At 36.5% G+C, this 23114-nt stretch overlaps 1 protein-coding gene across 5 annotated transcripts in view; it reads right to left on the reverse strand.

Moving 5' to 3' along the window:
- Positions 1-23114, reverse strand: part of SLC35A3 (solute carrier family 35 member A3) — a 57395-nt gene that overhangs the window by 23859 nt on the left and 10422 nt on the right. For 4 of the 5 annotated variants that reach the window (XM_060624991.3, XM_060624995.3, XM_060624994.3 and 1 more), the window contains one exon: positions 3585-3789. In XM_060624991.3, the coding sequence (XP_060480974.1) occupies positions 3585-3789 (205 nt within the window). Of the gene's footprint in view, positions 1-3584; positions 3790-7314; positions 7396-23114 lie in introns of all 5 variants that reach the window. The other variant, XM_060624993.3, reaches the window with a different exon arrangement.

Here is a 23114-nt window from a genome sequence, read left to right on the forward strand (position 1 = left end):
GCCCCGCGCTGGGCTCTGTGCTGACCCTTCAGAGCCTAGAGCCTGCTTCGGATTCTGTGTCTCCCTCTCTCTCTGCCCCTCCCCCACTCATGCTCTGTCTCTCTGTCAAAAATAAATAAACATTAAAAAAAAAAAATTAGAAAACAAAAAACAAAAAAACCAACATCTGTGTGAACCGGGGCACCTGGGTGGCTCAACTGGTTAAGTGTCTGACTTCAGCTCAGGTCATGATCTCGCCATTTGTGAGTTCAAGTCCCACATCGGGCTCTGGGCTGACAGCCTGGAGCCCGCTTCAGAATCTGTGTCTCCCTCTCTGTCTGCCCCTTCCCCACTCTCACTCTGTCTGTCTGTCTGTCTCTCTCTCTCAAAAATACATAAGCATTAAAAAAATTTAAAAAAAATCTGTGTGAACCAAATCAATGCCATCTTGGACAAATCTGCCGTAAATACCCGCCTCCCCCAACACACACACACACACACACACACACACACACACACACACACACTCTTTCCTTTTGTTTAATCACACTTTTGGAACACCTGGGTGGCTCAGTCGGTTAAGCATCCGACTTCAGCTCAGGTCATGATCTCACACTCTGCGTTTGAGTCCCATGTTGGGCTCTGTGCTGACAGCTCGGAGCCTGGAGCCTGCTTCGGATTCTGTGTCTCCCTCTCTCTGACCCTCCCCCGTTCATGCTCTTTCTCTGTCTCAAAAATAAATAAACATTAAAAAACAAATCACACTTTTAAGTACATCCTTAGGATATAATGTCCATGATATGATCTGTCTTGGAGATATGACTGACACACACCTATTCCTTTTTTTTTTTTTTTTTATGTTTTATTTACTTTTAAGACAGAGAGACAGAGCATGAGTGGGGATGGGGCAGAGAGAGAGGGAGACACAGAATCCGAAGCAGGCTCTAAGCTCTGAGCTGTGAGCACAGAGCCCGATGCGGGGCTCGAACTCAGGAACTGTGAGATCATGACCTGAGCTGAAGTTGGATGCTTAACCAACTGAGCCACCCAGGTGTCCTATGACACACACCCATTCTTAAACATTTTCCTCTTGGATGGTCTCCAACATGTACTCCCCAACCTCTAGGGCGATAAAAGCAGGCCTTAAGGGAGATGGTGTTGCAGAGATCTACTCCTCTTGCAGCTACCAAAGACACCCTCATCAAGCTGGATTTGTCAGCCTTTTTCTTTAGTCTTTGAGTTCCTTCAGCCTTTGGAGGTGGTTCTGCATATACCTCCTGTTCAGAGAACAATGTCGCATAAACATCATCTCTTCTCTACCAATGTCATCTAAGCTACCGTCATCTTCTTGCCTGGACTAGTGCCATAGCTTGCATATATGATTTCTTGAACCTATTCTTGCATCTCCTCTACTGTCAATATGACTACTGTACTGGTCTTTCCATGCGCAAAATGGGACATATTTTAAACATTTCAATTATTTCCTTTTGCTTTTATGGTCATATCTGTAGCCTACAAAGCTGCATTGTGTTTTCTGAACGCCAATTCAATCTCTCTTTGTCCCATTCTTATCCTTGATCAATATGCTACAGCCACACTGGCCACCATAATAGATTCAAAAGTATACTAAATTTATGAACAATTTAAAAAATAGGCAGCAGACTTGAACAGACATTTCTCTAAAGATAAACAAATGGTCAATAAGCACATGAAAAGATGCTCAACGTCATTAGTCATTAGGGAAAATCAAATCAAAACCATAATAAGATACAATGTCACACCTACTAGAATGGCTATACATTTTTTATTTTATTTAATTTATTTATTTTGAGAAAAAGGATGGACACACATGTGGGGGTGGGGAGGGGCAGAGAGAGAGGGAAAGAGAAAATCCCAAGCAGATTCTGTGCTTTCAGCACAGAGCCTGACATGAGGCTCAATCTCACAACTGTGAGATCATGACATAAGCCTAAATCAAGAAGTGGTCACTCAACTGACTGAGCCACATGGCACCCCTATACATTTTTTTTTTTTTTTTTTTGAATAACAAGTAAGGATGTAGAGAATTTTCAGCCCTCGGACATTGCCAATGGGAATACAAAATGTTGTAGTAGCTGTGGAGAAGTTTGGTGGCTCTTCAAAATGTTAAATGCAGAATTACCATGTGACCAAGCAATTATACTCCAATGTATATACTCAGAAGTTAGGAAAGCAAGGACTTGAGCAGAGACTTATGCCTCTATTGCAATATTAATTATTCAGTATTCATTGCGTTATTCACGATACCAAAAGGTGGAAAAAACTTAAGTGTCCATCAATACATTAATGGCTACAATGTTATATACACATACACACACACACACACACACACACACACATACATACAATGAAATATTATCTGGTCATAAAAAGGAATAAAGTTCTGGGGTGCCTAGGTGGCTCACATGGTTAAGTATCTGACTCTTGATTTTGGCTCAAGTCATGATCTCACAGATCGTGTGATCGAGCCCTGCGTGGGACTCTGCGCTGATAGCATGGAGCCTGTTTGGGATTCTTTCTCTCCCTCTGTCTCTGCCCCTCCCTCATCTGCCCTCACAGGTGCATGTTGTGTGTATGTCTCTCTCTCTCTCTCAAAATAAACATTAAAAAAAAGAAATAAAGTTCTGATACATGTTACAACATGGATTAAACTTGAAAACATTGTTTAAAATAAGCCAGACATAAAAGGAGAAACATTGTATGATTCTACTTAGATGGAATATCTATAACAGGCCAATTCATAGAGACAGAAAGTAGAATAGAGGTTTCCAAGTACTGAAGATAAAGGGGAATGGGAATTATTATTTAATGGTTACAGAGTTTCTATTTGGTGTGAATGAAGTTTTGGAAATAGTGCTAGTGGTTGTACAACATTGTGAATATAATTAATGCCACTGAATTATACTTAAAAGTGGTTAAAGTTGCAAATTTTATGATATATATGTGTGTAAAAATATATTGTACTACAATTTCAAAGAATAATGCAATATACCCCAAAACACAGAATTTTATACTTCAAAACCTGTGAATTATATGGTATATGAATTATATCTCAATAAAGTTGTTTTTTTCTTAAAATGTATCAAATTAGTCACCACTAGACTAACCAATGCAACAAATAATATAAAAAGGCTTGACTTTAGTAAAAAATTGTGACTTCTCTAAATTTCTAAAAGTTACAGAACTATATAGAATTTACTTATTCTCAAATTATTATAAATGCAAGAAGCTATATTTCATATTTACAGCATTAACTGGAAGACATGAATCATGATATAGATCAGAATAAAATGTCTTCGTTACTAGACTAAAACTGTCTTAAGAAAATGAAAAATATTGAAATGTCTGTAATAGTAGGACATTAGATAAGGCAACAGTGTTCAAATGTGTAGTTAACAATATACATATATGTGTCTGTATATATATATGTATACATATGAATGTATGTATGTATATATATATATATATATATATATATATATATATATATATATATCATATGTAAATAACACCAAAATAATCAAGTAAATTGTAATGTCTTGAAAACAGAAAACCAAAAAACTTACTGCTATCTTTGTAGACTAATAAAATGCAGGCCATTATTTTCAAAAGTTCAGCAACAACCACTGCTGTAGAAGATAGATAACGAGGTCCCTCTTCTTTTAAAGTCCTAGAATAACGCATCGTTAGAACCAAACTGGTAGTCTGAAAGACCAAAATTCCCAAGGAAAGGTATTTTAGGTTGGCGGACATTGTTTTATCTTCATTTGCCTGAAAAACAAAATAATTAGGGCAAATAAACAAAATTAGAAAATACAGAAACATTTATTAAAAATCATTATGAGACTTCTGGTTCCAGACAAGAATAAGTAAGTGCATTCCACCCTTTTCTTCCTGCTAATCATAACTACAAACCCTGGACCAAAGACAAAAAGTAAGTACTAGAAGACTCAGGAAGGTGAAGAAAATAAGACAAACTGGCTAGCGACCCCAGATCTTTTTTTTTTTTTTAATTTCTAAAAAATTTTTTAAGTTTATTTATTTATTTTGAGAAAGACAGACAGAGAACACAAACAGGGGAGGGGCAGAGAGAGAGGAGGACAGAGAATCCAAAGCAGGCTCTGTGCTGAAAGCAGAGAACCTGACGTGGGGCTTGAACTCATGAACCATGAGATCATGACCTAAGCTGAAGTCAGACACTTAACTGACTGAGGTTGGAGAGGCTAAATTATGATCAGGCAAAAACAATTACATAAGAATTATTTCTAGAATGAAAGAAGGACATTCCATAATGATAAAAGAGTCAATACATCAGTAAGATATAGCCAGTTATAAATGAATATGTGCCTAATAACATAGCTTCAAAACACATGGGACAAAAACTAACATATTAAAAAACAACAACAGGTAAAGCCATAAGACATAATGTGAGGTTTTAACCTACTTTTTTCAGTAATTAATAGAATACACACACATGCACACCAAAACCCGCCAGTAAGAATACAGAAGATCTGAACAATAGTATCAACCACCATAACTCTTGCAAACATGGAGATGCTCCACCAAGAGCCTCTTTTGAGGAAGAACTTAATGCAGTATGTGTGGCCAGTTCACTTCTCCTCCACTCATCATTTGCTTCCAAATGATGTAAAGATTCAGTGCAATTCCAAGCAAAATCCCTATAGGTTTTTGGTAGAAACTGACAAGCTGATTTAAAAATTTATATGGAGGGGCACCTGGGTGGCTCAGTGGGTTGAGTGTCCAGCTCTTGATTTCAGCACAGGTCATGTTCTCACAGATCTCACAGTTTGTGAGATCGAGCCCCATGTCAGGTTCTGCACTGGCAGCATGGAGCCTGCATGGGATTCTCTCTCTCCTTCTCTGTCTACCCTTCCCCCACTCATGAGCACTCTCTCTCAAAATAAATAAACTTTAAAAATAAAATTTCTATGGAAATACAAAGGACTTAGACAACCAAAACAATTTTGAAAAGAAAAAATAAAGAAGTTAAACTGAAAGTCCACACTTTCTATAAAGCTCTAATAATTAAAACTGGTATTGACACAGGACAGAAGTACAGATCAATGGAACAGAATATAGTCCAGAAGTTAAGTCCACACATATTTGGTCAAATGACCTTGACAATGGTAACAAAAAGAAATAATTCTAGAACAAGACAACTGTATTCTTTTTATTTTTTAAAAATGTTTATTTATTTTGAGAGAGAGAGTTCATGTGCATGTACCTGAGAGGGAGAGAATCCTAAGCAGGCTCCACATTGTCAGCACAGAGCCCTACATGGGGTTTGATCCCATGAAAGGTGAGATCATGACCTGAACTAATATCAAGAGTCAGACACTCAACCAACTGAGCCATCCAGGAGCTCCATTTTTAAGTGAATCTCTATCCTTATTTATCTCACACCAAATATTTAACTAGAAATGAATCACAGACCTGTCATAAAAGCTAAAGCTATAAATATTCAAGAAGAAAACAAGAGAAAAATGCAGACACTTAGGAATATGCAAAGATTTCTTAGATACAAAAAACACAAACCATAAAAGAAAAATATGGATAAATTGGATATCATTAATTTAAAACTGTTCTTTCAAAGATACTATAAAAATAAAGGCAAACCACATGATGGGAGAAAATATTCTCAATACATCTATCTGACAATGGCTTTGTGTCCAGAATATATACAGAACTCTTACAACACAGTAAGTATAAGACAACCCATGAGCAAAAGATTTGAATAAACATTTCATCAAAAAAGATGAATGAATGGCTAATAGGCACATGAAAAGATGTTCAACATCATAGTCATTACAGAAATACAAATTAAAACCACAATGAGATACCATTATGTACCTACTAGAATGGCAAAAATTTTTAAATTGATGCTACCAAGCAATGGAGTGGGTTTAGAGCAAACAGAGGTCTTACATTGCTAGTGGGACTATTAAGTGATACAACCACTTTGAATAACACTTTGGTAGTTTATTTTAAAAAATAATAATCTTTTCAAATGACCTAGAAATTCCACTCTTAGGTATACCCAAGAGATCTGAAAACATTTATCGATAATGCTCGTATATAATTATTCATGTGAATTTCATTTATAACATTCAAAAACTGTAAATAACCCAAATGCCCATTAACAGGTGAATTACTAAACATACTGTGGTACATCCATGATGGAATACTACTTAGCAATAAAAAGAAATGAAATACTGATGTATGGTAAAACATCAATGAATCTTAAAAAGAAATTAAACAGAAAAGTTTATAGACAAAACTGTATACACTATATGATCCATTTTTATGAAATTCTAAAAAGGGCAAAAGTAATTTGCAGTGACAGATTCAGACTGTGGCCAGGGGTTGAGGTTGGAGGTTGACTGCAAAGGGATAGCAAGGAATTGTTGGTGATAATGGAAATATTCTGTATCTTGATTGTGTGATGATTATACAATTCTATTCACTTATTGTAACTCACTGAACTGTACATTTAAAAAGGATACATCTTATTGTGTGTAAATCACAAATCAACAAAGTTGATCAAAGACTGAAGACAGGGGTGCCTCCGTGGCTCAGTTGGTTATGCATCTAACTCTTGATTTTGGCTCAGGTCATGATCTCACAGTCTGTGAGTTGGAGCCCCAAAGCGGGCTCTGTGCTGGCAGTGCAGAACCTCCTTGGGATTCTCTCTCTCTGCCCCTCCCCCATTCGTGTGCGTGCACTTGCTCTCTAAATAAATAAATAAATAAATAAATAACCTTAAAAAAAAAAAAAAAGATTGAGGATGTACTAAGTAGTAGCATTCCTCAACAGGCTTTCCTCATACTTTGATTTTGGCTCTAATTCCTTTGGATTAATACCAATGATGTTTTGTTAGTCTATTCTTCAGGCCAATTCTATCCTTTCCATGATTCCATCTTCCATCCTAAGTTTTGTTAATATGAACACTTTTTATTATATATTTCTTTATAGCTCTCACAACCAAGCCACCCTTTATGGCTCTAGTTATATGATCCACTATCTTTCCTCACCTCATAATCATTAAAATAGCAATATAATATATTCAAATAGATCCAATAGTCATTATTTGGTGCCTATAGTAGGCCAAGTACCATGGTAACAGAGAGAGCCTATCCTTGAAGGAACAAAGTCTAGCTTATTAAATTTAGCAGTTCCTATCTCAAATTGAATATGCTCCAAATCCAAACATTGTAGCACCATAAATACGAGGATAAAATTTTCAATAGTGAAAAAAAAATGATTGAAAAAAATTACCTTAAGTACTTTATATGAATATCAGAGAGAAAATTTGAATAATATATCTCTTTTTGTCATATATAAATAAGAGCATCAAACCTAGAGGAAAGAATACATAGATTTATGTATTAACCATCTCACTTTTGTAAATCTGCATTAGCAAGAGTCCTAATGTGAAATGAAATTACGGCATTTTAGAGATAGAAGATGCTTTAGAAATCATCTAGTACAAATCTCTTCATTTTAAACTGAAGAAAATAGTGAACAGAGAAGTTAGATGACTTGTTCAAGGTCATATAATTACTAATTGGAAATATTAAGTTATATAGTTAAATACTAGGTTCCCTAGCTCTCACTATGTGTTACTGTAGAATTCCAGAGGACATCTGATGGACTTTATCTCTGTGTGGAAGCAGTGCAAGTTCCCAGCAATCTACATTTGGCATAGGCATCTGATTCTCCTGGAAAATCTATTCAAGGAAGTCTTTGTTTATTGTGCAACTAAGATCGTAAAAATGTACCTGTTACAACAGCAGTGCCCTACTTTCTTTTCAAATGAATTTTAAAGGTCAGATTCTAAGCCAGGATGTACTATCTTTACTATTTTGCTTTTCCATTTCCAAACATGTACAACATCAATATATTTGCCTTGATAATTCAGATCTTAATTATTAATACAGTTACAATGTATTTTTTTAAGTATGTGAGATAATAGAAAAAATATATATTGGTATCTGCCCCTAGCTCTTGACACAGGGTTCCTGAAACCCTTGTGATTTCCTTAGTGATAAGAGCACTAGGAGCATCTTTTGTTCTAATATTTGGTCTTTGGCCCTGGTTCCTGACACCCTCGTCATTTCCTGGGTGATCAACTGATCATGCCTATGTAACGAAAACTCCATAAAAATTCCAGTAGTATGAAGTTCAGAGAGCTTTCAGGATAACAAGCTATACACAGCATGAGGATGACACATCCCAACTCCACAGGGACAGAAGCTCTTGCACTCAGGGCCCTCTGAAACCTGGTACTTATGTATCTCTTCATCTAATTGTTCATCTGTATCCTTTATCACATCCTTTAATAAACTGATACAGGAAGCGTTTCTCTGAGTTATAATATGAGCCACTGTAGCAAGTTAATCCAAGTTGAGGAGGGGATGGTGGGAACCTCCCATTTGTAGCCAAATTAGAGTTATGGGTAATCTGGTGACCTACTTACTACTTGCGACTGGCATCTGAACTAGGGTGGGAGCAGTCTTATGGGACTGAAACGCCAATCCATAGGATCTGACACTATCTGCAGGTAGATAGTGTCAGAATACAAGTTAAATTGTAGGATACCCAGCTGGTGTCACAGAGAATGGCTTGAGGTGAGGAAACCACATCTCCTCCCCAACATTTGATGACCAAAAATGTCAGAAGTGAAGTGTTCTGGAGGAGGAGGAAAGGAGACACACAGCAGGAAAAAATTGGATTGTTTTTCTAATACAAACTTGAAAAGTAAAATATATACAATCAAATGATCATTGGTACTAGATCAACTGTAAAGAATTGCAATTTAATTTATAATTCTGCCTAAGGAATGTATAAACTCAAAATGGAAAAAAATACGAGTATTTCTAAGATTATGCAAATACATAGGTTGGTTTTGGAGTACAATACAGGTTAAACTAAATATTTTCATTTAATGCAAACCATAAATTCACAGCAAATTCATAAATAAGAAATCTACCAAAATGAAGATTATGTTCCACTTCTATAATTTATAAGATTAATACTGTTTCTTCATTTTAAAGTGTACAACAGTTTCTCATTATTATTGAACACAACCTCTAAACAATCTTATATTTAAGATTTAATTTTAGTCCTCCCTACATTTTCTTCTCTTGCCACCTAATTCCCCTTTTTTTATCCTTTCAGGAATTGCTAATCCTCTGGTTTCCATATTATTGTTTCATTAAAATTTTCTATCTAAGAAATTTACATACCAATAATCAACAAGGAACTGTACTAAGTTCTCTCACAAATGTAGCTTTATTCAATTCACTGTCAAAGCCTTATGAACTAGTCAACCAATTGCTACCCACATTTTTTAAGGTCTCTAGTTACTAAGCTCCCTGAACTCACTGGGGGTTCAGTGAGGCTCTCAGATTTATAGCAGGATCAGAAGAGTAAGAATGCTTAGATGTTCCACTTTCACCTTTAACAGCTAAGACCTGAAAAATGCACTCTTTTTGATTACTAAAGTAAATGACACTATTTCATTCTGATGGCTTTGTTTTGGCTTCTTCTGTTTTTTGAAAATAGCATCTAATACTTTTAATTATTTTAAAAAGCCAGTATATTCTTTAAAAAATGTTGAAAACTGGGAAGGCTGGGTGGTCCAGTCAGTTGAGCCTCTGACTCTTGATTATGGCTCAGGTCACAAGCCCTGCGTCAGGCTCCACGCTGAATGTGGAGCCTGCTGGGATTCCCTCTCTCTCTCTGTCTCTCTCTCTCTCTCTCTGTCTCTCTCTCTTTCTCTGTCTCTCTCTCTCTCTCTGTGTCTCTCTCTCTTTCTCTCTGCCCCTCAATCCTGCTCATGCTCTCTCTCTAAAATAAACAAATGAAAAAAAAAAAATAAAATAAAATAAAATAAACAAATGAACAAATAAAATATTAAAAATAAGAAAAATGTAGAAAACTTAATTAGTAAAAACTTCAACCATCATCAATTACCCAACAACATCTATATCTGGTATAGATTCTGTCAATAATTTTTATTTCAGTTTTTTTGAAAACCCTAAACCCCAGGACTTTAGTAGCAAAGGTGAAATAAAGCACCTAGACCATTTCATATTTCCACTTAAAAGTATTCTAACAACCTTTTGGGCTTCTTTATTACATGGAAAATAAAGTCTTGTAATCACAAAGTTCCACCTTTTCCTTTCCTTTCTTGAAGGAAAAAAATGGAATGTTAAAATTCAATAAAGTACCAAGAACAGGGCACCTGGGTGGCTCAAATGGTTAAGCATCTGGCTTTGGCTCAGGTAATGAACTTGAAGTTTGTGAGTTTGAGCCCTGTGTCAGGCTCTGTGCTGACAGCTCACAGCCTAGAGCCCGTTTTGGATTCTGTGTCTCCCTCTTTCTCTCTTCCTCTCCCCTGCTCATGCTCTCTATCAAAAATAAATAAACATTAAAAATAAATTTTTAAAAACAAAAGTACCAAGAACATAACATCTATGATTACATCACCCAGAACTGATAAATCTCAATCTTGTCACATTTGTTTATCTTCCCTTTTGTAAAGGAATAACATTACGATTAAAGTGATTAAAGTCAAAGTCCCCCAATAAGCCACAACTCTAAATCCCATTCCTTTCCCCCTCCTCAGTAGGAACCTATTATGAGTTTAGAGTATATATTTCTAGTCTACTATTAAAAATTCTTTATACATATATAGATATAATCATAAGCCATAAGTACTTTAATATATATACATAACAACAAACTGCATACTTTATTCAGTGTTTTCCTTACTTTATTCAGCATCTGATACACAGACCTAGCTCATTGCTTTTAACAACTCCAATGTTCCATCAAATGAGTAGACCTTTTATTTACCCATTCTCCTACTGATAAACATTTAGCATTCTTTTCCTTTTAAAAATTTAAATTTAGGGGTGCCTGGGTGGCTCACCCGGTTGAGCATCCAACTTTGGGTCGGGTCATGATCTCAAGGCTCCTGAGTTTGAGCCCTGTGCGTCAGGCTCTGTGCTGACAGCTCAGAGCCTGGAGCCTGCTTTGGATTCTGTGTCTCCTTCTCTCTCTGCCCCGCCCCCACTTGCGCTTGCAAGCACGTGCACGCGCGCTCTTTCTCTCTCTCTCTCAATAAAATAAACATTGAAAAGAAATTAAAAAAAATAAATTTATCAATTTTCTTAAAAATTTTAAAGTCGTTTCTAAACATTATATCAACCACAAGAATTTTAAGCTCTTTTTCTAAAATTTAACATTTTATATGAGTTTTCAAGTCTCTTCCAGTTCTAACACACATAAACACACAATTCTGTTAATCTAATTTCAATTTTTTCATCTAAAACTTTTGCCTGAATTTTTCTTTTCATTTTATTATTTTGTTTCACTTTAGAGAGAGAGTGTGTGTGTGCACGAATAGGAGAGAGGAGCAGAGGGAGAAAGAGAGAGAGAACCTTAAGCAGGCTCCACACTCAGAGCAGATCCTGATGTGGGGCTCAATCCCATGACCCTAGGATCATGACCTGAGCCAAAATCAAGAGTCAGATGCTAAATCTACTGAGCCAGCTAGGCTCCCCTGACTGAATTTTTAAATTATAAACTTTGAGTGTATATAGTAATATATAACACATATAATAATGAACTATTGTACAATTATTTGTTGTTTAATTATTGTATTAAATAACAACAATATATAAATGCAATCTTTGTGTATGTGTGATTTGATACAGCAATCATACTGCCAATACTGGTTTTTTTTTAATGTTTTATTTATTTTGAGAGAGAGAGAGAGAGAGAGAGAGAGTATGCACATGTGAATGCACCCATGAGTACAGGGAAGGGCAGGGACAGAGGAGAGAGAGAATTCCAAGCAGGCTCCACTCTTTCAGCACAGAGCCCAATGTGGGGCTCAATGCCACAAACCATGAGATCATGACCTAAGCTGAAATCAAGAGTCAAACACTCAACCGACTGAGCCACCTAGGTACCCCACACTGCTAGTACTTCTAAAAGTCCTTTGCAGAAATTGAAGAAGACACAAAGAAATGGAAAAAAAAAAAAAAAAAAACCAACAACACATTCCATGCTAATGGATTGGAAGAATAAATATCGTTAATATGTCAATACTACCCAAAGCAATCTACACTTTCAAGGCAATCCCAATCAAAATTGCACAGGCATTCTTTTCAAAGCCAGAGCAATCCTAAAATTTGTATGGAACCACAAAAGACCCCAAATAGCCAAAGTAATATTGAAAAAGAAAACAAAAGTGGGAGGCATCACAATCCCAGACTTTAGCCTCTACTACAAAGCTGTAACCATCAAGACAGTATGGTATTGGCACAAAAACAGACACAAAGACCAATGGAATAGAATAGGGAACCCAGAATTGAACCCAAAATGTATGGCCAACTAATCTTTGACAAAGCAGGAAAGAGCATCCAATGGAAAAAAGACAGTCTCTTTAACAAATGGTGCTGGGAGAACTGGACAGGAACATGCAGAAGAATGAAACTAGACCACTTTCTTACACCATACACAAAAATAAACTCAAAATGGATGAAAGACCTAAATGTGAGACAGGAGACCATCAAAACCATAGAGGAGAAAACAGGTAACAACCTCTTTGACCTTGGCCACAGCAATTTCTTGCTCGACACATCTCCAAAGGCAAGGGAATTAAAAGCAAAAATGAACTATTAGGACCTCATCAAGAGTAAAAGCTTCTGCACTGCAAAGGAAAAAATCAACAAGACTAAAAGGCAACCGACAGAATGGGAAAAGATATTTGCAAATGACATATCGAATAAAAGGTTAGTATCCAAAATCTATAAAGAACTTACCAAACTCAACACCTGAAATACAAATAATGTAGTGAAGAAATGGGCAGAAGACATGAATAGATACTTTTCCAAAGAAGACATCCAGATGGCCAACCGACACATGAAGAGATGCTCAATGTCACTCATGATCAGGGAAATACAAATCAAAACCACACCGAGATACCACCTCATACCTGTCAGAATGGCTAAAATGAACAACACAGGAAACTAAGGATGCTGGCGAGGACGTGGAGAAACGGGAACCCTCTTGCACTGCTGGTGGGAATGCAAACTGGTGCAGCCGCTCTGGAAAAGTGTGGAGGTTCCTCAAAAAATTAAAAATAGAACTACCTTATGACCCAGCAATAGCACTACTAGATTTATTCAAGGGATACAGGAGTGCTGATGCACAGGGGCACATGTATCCCAATGTTTATAGCAGAGCTTTCAACAACAGCCAGATTATGGAAAGAGCCCAAATGTCCATCAACTGATGAATGGATAAAGAAGATGTGGTTTACATATACAACAGAATACTACTTGGCAATGAGAAAGAATGAAATCATGCCATTTGCAGCAACGTGGATGGAACTGGAAGGTATTATGGTAAGTGAAATAAGTTAGAGAAAGACAGATATCATATGTTTCACTTATATGTGGAACTTGAGAAACCTAACAGAAGACCATGGGGGAAGGGAAGGGGGAAAAAAAGTTACAGAGATGGAGGGAGGCAAACCACAAGAGACTCTTAAATACAGAGAACAAACTGAGGGTTGATGGGAGGGTTGGGGAAGGGGGGAAATGGGTGATGGGCATTGAGGAGGGCACTTGTTGGGATGAGCACTGGGTGTTATATGTAAGTGATGAACCATGGGAATTTACTGCCAAAACCAAAAGCACACTGTACACACTGTATGTTAGCCAATTTGACAGTAAATTACATTTAAAAAAATAATAAAATAAAAGTCCTTTGCACAAGGGGTATTTCAGGGTTTGGTTAGTCACTCTAATAGAACTTGCACTTGCTTTCCAATCACTGTTTTTCCTCTGAATTGTTATAAATTTGGTATTTATAAAGTTAGTTTTATTTTTATTTATTCATTTATTTATTTATTTTTAGTTTTCTTATTTTTTATTTTTTTTTTAAGTTTACTTATTTATTTTGAGAGAGAGGGAGAGCACAAGCAGGCAAAGGACAACGAGAGAAAGGAAGAGAGAATCTGAAGCAGGTTCCACACAGTCAATGCAGAGCCTGATGCAGGGCTCAAACTCACAAGCAATGAGATCATTACCTTAGCCAAAATTAAGAGCTGGACACTTAACTGACAGAGCCATCCAGGCACTCCTGGTTTTATTATTTTTAAATCCCATTTTATAACATATGTACAACATAACCTCATTCACTGCAACTTGATGAGTTTGGATGATGGCTTAATTAAAATATTTTTGCACTTTGTACAAAAAAATATTAGTAAGCCTCTTTAGAGTTCCAAGAGGTTCTTGGTAGTTATTTATTTTTTATTTTGAGAGTGAGAGTGGAAGTAGGGGAGAGGAACAGAGGGTGAGAATCTTAAGCAGGCTCTATGCTTAGCCAGGGAGCGTGAAGGTAGGGGGGACTAGACACTGGGCTCCATCCTATGACCCTGGAATCTTGACCTGAGTCAAAATCAAGACACTCAGACTGAGCCACCCAGGTGCCCCAAGAACAAAAAGGTTTTTTTTAATTTTTTTTTTTAACGTTTATTTTTGAGACAGAGAGAGACAGAGCATGAACGGGGGAGGGTCAGAGAGAGGGAGACACAGAATCCGAAACAGGCTCCAGGCTCTGAGCTGTCAGCACAGAGCCCGACGCGGGGCTCGAACTCACGGACTGTGAGATCATGACCTGAGCCAAAGTTGGCCGCTTAACCGACTGAGCCACCCAGGCGCCCCAAGAACAAAAAGGTTTTACAAGCACACTAGAAGGTACAAATTAAGTACATCTGATATGCTAATTAGATGTCTTTAATTTTCTTTAAAATAGCTTCCAAAGATCCTTGCTTTATAATGCATTGTCAGCCAATTCTGAATTAAAGGCTTAAATTTTTTAAACAACACACATTACATGAAGTATCATTAATGTACACTTCTGCTACCACCTCTACCTCCAAATTAGTCAGGATTAGTGAGAAATTAGTTGTATAAACCATCATTAATTACATTAGATATGCATTAACTAAGTTTTGAAATCTTTAAAACGTTATATATCAATAATCTCTACTCATCTTTTCAGACTTAGATAAGGCCTTGTGTGTAAATCTGAAAATCAGTCTGGCTACAGACTTATTCCATAAGCTTACTATGTATATGTATAATCTTTAGGTCTGTATATGAAGCTCATTGTTTCTACTGCAACAATAATATCTGGGAGCCCCTGGGTGGCTGAGGTGATTGACTCTTGATTTTGGCTCAGGTCATGATCTCACAGTTTTGGGATCGAGCCCCGTGCTGGACTCCATGCTGATAGCGTGCAGCCTGCTTGGGATTTTCTCTCCCTCGCTCTCTGCCCCTTCCTCACTTGCATGCAGGCACAATCTGTCTCAAAATAAATAAACATTTAAAATAATAATAATAGGGGCGCCTGGGTGGCTCAGTCGGTTGAGCGCCGACTTCGGCTCAGGTCAGGATCTCGCGGTCCGTGAGTTCGAGCCCCGCATCGGGCCCCTGTGCTGACAGCTCAGAGCCCGGAGCCTGTTTCAGATTCTGTGTCTCCCTCTCTCTGACCCTCCCCCATTCATGCTCTGTCTCTCTCTGTCTCAAAAATAAATAAACGTTAAAAAAAAAATTAAAAAAAAAAAAAATCATATTCGTATTTTGCTGATGCATCTCCAGCTACTAAAAGTCCTAAGAGACCAAATGTTTAGTCAGTATTTTTAAACTGTAATAAAATTTACATAGATTTTTATACAGACAACTAAGTACCTAAGAAATTCTGCACATCAATTTTCCTTCTATTGTAAAAATAAAAGACTAAATTTCTTAACTTATGGTTTTTAGAGTAAGCTATATTTACATTTTCTAAACAGTAGTTCTGAAATATACTACTCCCTAAGTACAATATAATAATCTACTAGCTGTTAATGACATAATACAGTACATATGAAAACACACAAATTACAAAGTGATAGGAAAATATAAGTTCATATTATATGCTAGTCAGAAATATCTATTGGTAAAAACAGATCTTTTAAGATTTTCCCAAGTGTGAACAGAAAAAGTAAATAAATACATACAGAAATACTGACCTCAGCTGCAACTTTTTGTCCATTATCCTCCATGATGCCAAACTTTAAAACTGCAACCTATAACTGTATGCTAAATAATGACAAATAAAATTTATCACAACTGCCTCTACTTCTGACACTGGCATCTATATATCTTCCTTTCAAATTACCTCAAACGTAGCTACTGCATTCCCTAAAAGTAGCAACAATACATCATACTTGAAATCCATAATAATCCTGTGGAAAATCCAAAAGCTTTCTTTTTTTATTAAAGTGAAAGAAAAATGAACTGAAGATAATTTACATTATCGGTATAATCAATTTTGTTTCTATGATAGAAATAGTAACTTCCACTAAATTAGTTCACTTTTAAGTGCTTAAGGAAAAGCACAATCCTGCTCAGTAACACTTAATAACCAACTCTTTACTACCTAAAGTTCCTATTACAATCTAAGTAAAACAACTTTTCATTGTTTCTCCTTCCCTTTCTTCCTCAACGTGTCAAATGTCTGTTTACCTAAGGCAATATCACCTATATGTAAATAATAGTACTGTCAATTTTTAACTTATTCTTTCAGGACTACAGAATTTCCATTCTTACATTCAGTAAAATCAATAGTACTCAAATATTTCTTCAATTATACAAATATAAAACATATTTGCATTCTAATTTTTAGATTTAAAATTGTTCAGTATTATTTATTGTATTCTTTATATAATATCAGTCATTTGGAAAACAGTATAGCTCTAAGATCCCCTTTGAGGGGCAACTGGGTCATGATCTCATGGGTCATGGGATCAAGCCCCACGTTGGGCTCCATGCTGAGTGTGGAGCCTGCTTAAGATTCTCTCCCTCTGCCCCTCTCCCCCGCTCCACTTACACACACTCACTCTCCCAAATTAAAAAAAAAAAAAAAAAAAAGAGGGGCGCCTGGGTGGCTCAGTCAGTTGGGTGTCCGACTTTGGCTCAGGTCATGATCTTGTGGTTCGTGGGTTTGAGCCCCACATTGGGCTCTCTGCTGTTCGCGCAGAGCCTGCTTCAGGTCCTCTGTCCCCCTCTCTCTCTGCCCTTCCCCCATGCATGCATGTGCTCTCTCTCTCAAAAATAAACATTATAACTTAAAGAAAAAAAGAAATAGTATAAGTATGTAAACTGCTATAACCTAAGGTGCTAGAGAAAAATATCATAGGAAAATTATGATACCTTATGTCAACTTCGTTAAACTCATAAACTCAAACAGTCCTTTACTCTGTATGGTGCTAGGTTAGAACTGGCTAAACACAAAGTCCGCACAAAACTAGGAAGACAAGAGTGATGCAAGAGCCATTACTCTCAGAAAATTTGCAGGATTACATGTGGTAAAACAGAAACAGAGAAACAGATTCCAGTTATCTTCACTCTTCCCTGCACTGGGTCAGCTCTTCCTCACAACTGCTGATCTTACTGCGTAAGAGTGGACTCAGGCTCTCCACCAGACTCTTGACTGTGGACAGTGAAAGACAGCTACAAAGAGAGGATAGCTTTCTCTACACTCTCCCACCAGCTCCATTACATGATCCTATTCTGGCTACAGGACATGCTTTCCTTCCTAGATGGTTTTGAAAGCTCTGACTTGAGTATACACACTAGTCTTTCAGGAAGGCTGCTTAGTGACTTCTCAGGAATCCTTCACCACTCTCTTTTTTGACCGTGACTCCCCTGCTTCTCTCACAGTTGTCACAGGTCTTATTCCTATCATAAATCCCTTATTCTATAATAGTGAAGGGTTCTGTTTCTCTATTGAACCCTGATACAGTTTTTGGTACCAAATGTGGTTTCTAGGGTAACAGAACCACAGTGATAGTAATTTGGAATCACTTTTCTGACCTGACTAGATTTAAGGCCATTAATGATCCTATTACCAGTGGTAAAGGAGCCACTGGTAGTTCATCATGTTAAGGCAGAAATTAAATTATTCCCTGTAGGGGCACCTGGGTGCCTCAGTTGGTTAAGCGTCTGACTCTGGATTTCAGCTCAAGCCATGATCTCACGATTGTGGAGCCCCACGTCAAGTCCTCACTGAGCGTGGAGCCTGCTTGGGATTCTCTCTCTCCCCCTCTCTCTGCTCTTTCCCCACCAGTGTGTGCACAGGTATTCTCTTTCTCTTTCAAAATAAATAAATAAACTTAAAAAAAAATTATCGTCTATAAATACCTATAATCAACATAAGGCTTTAGGTGATCAAGTAGTTGCTGCCACAAACTTTTTACTGGAAATTGGCATCTAATGGTGTTCATTTGTTGTTTCCAAGGTAACTAGAAGACTTGGAGAAAAAAAATAATGAACTTGAGACCCTAAATTCACAGACCATGGTTCAAGCAAGGTATCAGAAAGTTTCCATGACTGCCTTAAAACAACTTACCTCTTTTAGCTACAAAGTCAGTATTTCTAAAAAAGAAATCCAAAGTCTGATCCTGTCAAGGACTTGAAATAAAAAGCAAATTGACTTTACAACTTCATAGGGCCCCAGGATCCTACATTCTGTATATTTTTACAATCTCTATATCCTAGCACATGTCCATATATTAAAATATGTCTGAGGATTGTAGTAGGCTGAATAATGGCCCCCAAAGATAAAGGTCCTAATCCTTAGAACTTGTAAATGATACCTTATTTGGAAAAGGGGATCTTGCAAATGAAATTAAGTTAAGGATCTTGAGACAGGAAGATTATCCTGGATTAGCTAAATGAGCCCTAAATACAAGTGTCCTTATGAAAGACAGACAGAAAAGGAGAACACAAATACGTAAGAGGAGAAGGCAGTGTGAAGATGGATCCAGAGAGAGATTTGAAGATGCTGGCCTTGTCCATGAGTAATGCAGCCACAAACCAAGGAAGGAAACTGGGAGAAGAAAGGAATGGATACTTCCTTAGAGCCTCCAGAGTCTTTGATTACCAGCCTCTCTGATTATCGGCCTAATGATACTGATTTTGGAGTTCTGGCCTCCAGAATTCTGGGAGAATAGATTTCTCTTCATTTAAGCAACCAAGCTGGGATAATTTGTTACAGCAGCCACAGGAAATCAATACAAGAATCTATATTTTAAATTTTTAATTGTTCTCCATTCTATGTCTACCTAGGCAGAAAGCATTTAAAATGTTTAGGAGGAAGACTGGTTAAAATTAAGCTTTCAGGGGCACAGGGGTGGCTCAGTCAGTTAAGCATCATCTGACTGCAGCTGGGGTCATGACCTCGCAGGTCTGTGAGTTTGAGCCTTGTCTCAGGCTCTGTGCTAATGGCTCAGAGCCTGGAGCCTGCTTCAGATTCTGTGTCTCCCTCTCTCTCTGCCCCTTCCCCACTCACTCTCTGTCTCTCAAAATTGAATAAATGTTAAAAAAAAATTTTTTTTAAGAAAATAAAATTAAGTTTTCAGTACTCAAACGAATAAATCAGTTACCAGGAAACTGGTTTACATTGAAGAGTGCATACAACAGTTCCTCTCACACAGTTTGTGCTTAATAAATATTTTTAAAACTAAATGCCAGACTCAGGAAAAAAATCAAGGATACCAAATAAATAAGATATTACTCTAGTGATGTTCTGTCACGGAAAATTTGAAGCCCATCCACTTGGTTCACAAAACTAAATGGTTAATAACATTTCTATAGGGAAGGTAAGGACTTAACTAAATGTTACAAAATAATTCTTCTACTAGTGCTTATTTTAGAAAACATCCATTTCTTTCTTATCTTAAAGGACATGAAAGACAAAGAATACACAGATCATCACATTTTTATTCATGTCTTTGTTTTTTATAACCTAAAATATTAATAGCAGATAATCAGATATAGTTTATAAACTAGAAAACAATTCCCAATCTAAAATTTTCTGTTCACACTAGACTATTTTCAAATTGACTCCTTTAAACATGATTTATTGTCCAGGGCGCCTGGGTGGCTCAGTCTGTTAAGCGTCTGACTTCAGTTCAGGTCACGATCTCACAGTTTTTGAGTTCAAGCCCTGTGTGTCGGGCTCTGTGCTGACAGCTCAGAGCCTGGGGCCTGCTTTGGATTCTGTGTCTCCCTCTTTCTCTGCCCCTCCCCTGCTCACATCTGTCTCTCTCTCAAAAATAAAAGTTTAAAAAAAATTTTTAAAATAAACATGATTTATTGTCCAGTTACAGTTATACTACATGAGTCAGAACATGCCATCTAAAACATATCTATGTATATGCAGAAAACCAAACATAATAATTCTGTAAGTGTTATTACCCAAGCACTAACATTAATAACAAGGTTACAGCATTTTTCAAATGTTTAAGTATTAAAATGTACAAGGATAATCAAGAATGATGATTAGCCATTTATTTAATTCAGCCTGAGGAAAAACCTGAAAGATCAGGGACCTTAGGATGTTTTTCTTTGCACCACTCACAAATGGTAAAAATTTTAGAAAAACATGTTTAAAATAATTTAACTGAAATTAGAACATATAGAATGAGCTGGTATTTATGGGTTTATAGTTTGACAGACTGTCAAGGACAAATTTTGTTTTTTTTTAACTCTAGCTATTAACTGTGCTTGGGTATTTAAGGAAAGATTACCACCCTCCCCTAAGGACAAAATTCCATTATTAGAATTCAAATTCTGTGTAGTGGTGGTTTTTTTAACCACCGCCCTTTCTAAACAGGAAATTGCAACCACTCCCAGGTAAGCCTACAGTCTTAGGAGATTACGTATATATGGGTTCATACACAGATTATGAGTACATTTTGATTATGCTTATTCAATATTTACTGTTCAAGTCTCATGGCACTCTGCCTACTAACTGATGGGACAGCCTTCATACTCTCACAGCTCTATCCTCCATATAGCCGACGTCTTAATAAACTGTAGACCTGATCACATTCCTTCTCTTTTTGTAAAATTTAACTAACTCCCTACAAATAGAAGATACAATACAAACTCACATAACGCAGTCCCTCACAAATCTGGCCCCAACCTAAATTCCCTGCCATAAACTATGACCTGTCTCAGACACTTTTCTTCGTGCATTCTCTGAACAAATATCCCTTTTTAAAAAACTTTTCCTCTTCTTTACCTGTAGAACTTGTACATTTATAGGCCTTAAGATACAAGTCTACTCAGTGAAATTTTCCTAAGTTTCAAGGAGACTGAAGCCTTCCCTCTACTATATTCCAATGTAATTTTATACTTGTATTTTATAATACCACTTATAAATTTTATTAATCTAATTTGTTGACATATATGCACTTCTGTGTTTCATTTATCATTGTATATCTTGCATTTCCTTACCTGTGCCTATCACATACTAGGCGTTTACTCTGTATTGGATTTATAAAATAAGTAAACTCCACAATAAGTAAATTCTCAGAAGGTTAGAATGATCCTTGTGAATTAAGTTTCTCTGTATAATACATAAAAGGTAGAGGCACCCATGCAGAAACTGGTTCTCATGAAATGTTTTCTAATAATTGTAACTTCACAAGAGATGTTAAATTAATAAAAGAACATTTACTGAGCACCCTACAGCTCATCAGATATTGCACTAGGTGCTTTACAGGCATCATCTCATTTAAATCTCATTTAATCTGGGGGCGCCTGGGTGGCTCAGTTGGTTAAGCGTCCCACTCTTGATTTCGGCTCAGGTTATGATCTCATGGTTTGTGGGTTCGAGTCCCGCATTGGGCTCTGTGCTATGTGCAGCCTGTTTGGGCTGCCCCTCCCCTGCCCCTCCCCTGCTCTCTCAAAAAATAAACTAAAAACAAAATAATTTAAAATAAATAAATAAATCTCATTTAATCTGTAAAAGGAGGAATCACTCATTTTATAGATTTAAAACTCTGTAGGTTCTGAGATATTAAGTATATAATTTACTTAATACCTATATGCCTTGCATAACATGTCAGAGCTCAAATACAAAGCAAGACTTCTTTCAAAGCTACCAATTCATGGCTTATGAGTTTTTGCAGTAAGTCTTTTGCATGGTCTTCACAGTGAAGGCTCAGTGTTTAAGGAAGTCTAAGTTTTAGAGGGACAGTCAGCATAGTAAATTAGAGTATGCCTCTGGACTCAGATTGCCTAATTTCACATTCTGTCCCCACCACTTGATAAATAAAGCAAACTATTTAACCTCTCTGTCCCTCCTCTCATTCATGTATAATATGGAGGAAAAACAGTATGTACCCCACATGTGGCACAGTTATGAGTATTACAAGGTATCAATCAGATAAAATGGTTAAAATACAATGCTTTATTTGAATATTCATTGAATATATTTATAAGATTTACTCATGTTAAAAAATACTATTAGAAATGTTTAAAATTGGCTTTAAAGAATACATGAGTTTAGAAAAAACTTCACATCCAACTTTTACAGAAAAAGTAGGTAAAGCAGGTATAAAGTTGTATGTAGGCACTCTCTTATTAAAATGTTTTTGTTTTTTTTTTTTTTAGCATTTTACCTGTTGTGACCTAAGAGTTTCTGCTTCATCTTAAGCTCTAATTTCTACTATATTACCTGATCCAGCATACTTTTTCAATCAAAACATTTATCTTCAGACAGCAACTGGTTCTTTGGGTTTTGAGTGGTATCTAAAAAATGATACACTAATAAGAATTCTAAGTAGCCAGTTTAGGTAGAGAAGCCGGATAACATTCAAGCTTATAAAGTAAAAACTCTCATATTGTATACCAAACACTCTCAAATCTACATAGCAAAAGACACTTAAAAATCCACTAAAAATATATAACCACAGCACTACACTCTTTCATTAAAGGAGACAAGTTGAATATACTTAGAATATGCTTGCTGTTTAGAGGGTCGAAATCTAATGTTGCACTACCAATTCACATTGATCTGAACTTTAATAATAAATTCATACACATGAATAAAAATATTAACTGCTGGTTTGATAATATTCAAATGGAGATGTTCAATGACATTAGTAATTGTTGGTTTGATTTCAGTTACCCAGACAGATCAAGAATTTACTC

The sequence above is a fragment of the Panthera onca genome, chromosome C1, assembly GCF_046562875.1.
Source record: "Panthera onca isolate mPanOnc1 chromosome C1, mPanOnc1 haplotype 2, whole genome shotgun sequence".
NCBI classification, from domain to species: domain Eukaryota; kingdom Metazoa; phylum Chordata; class Mammalia; order Carnivora; family Felidae; genus Panthera; species Panthera onca.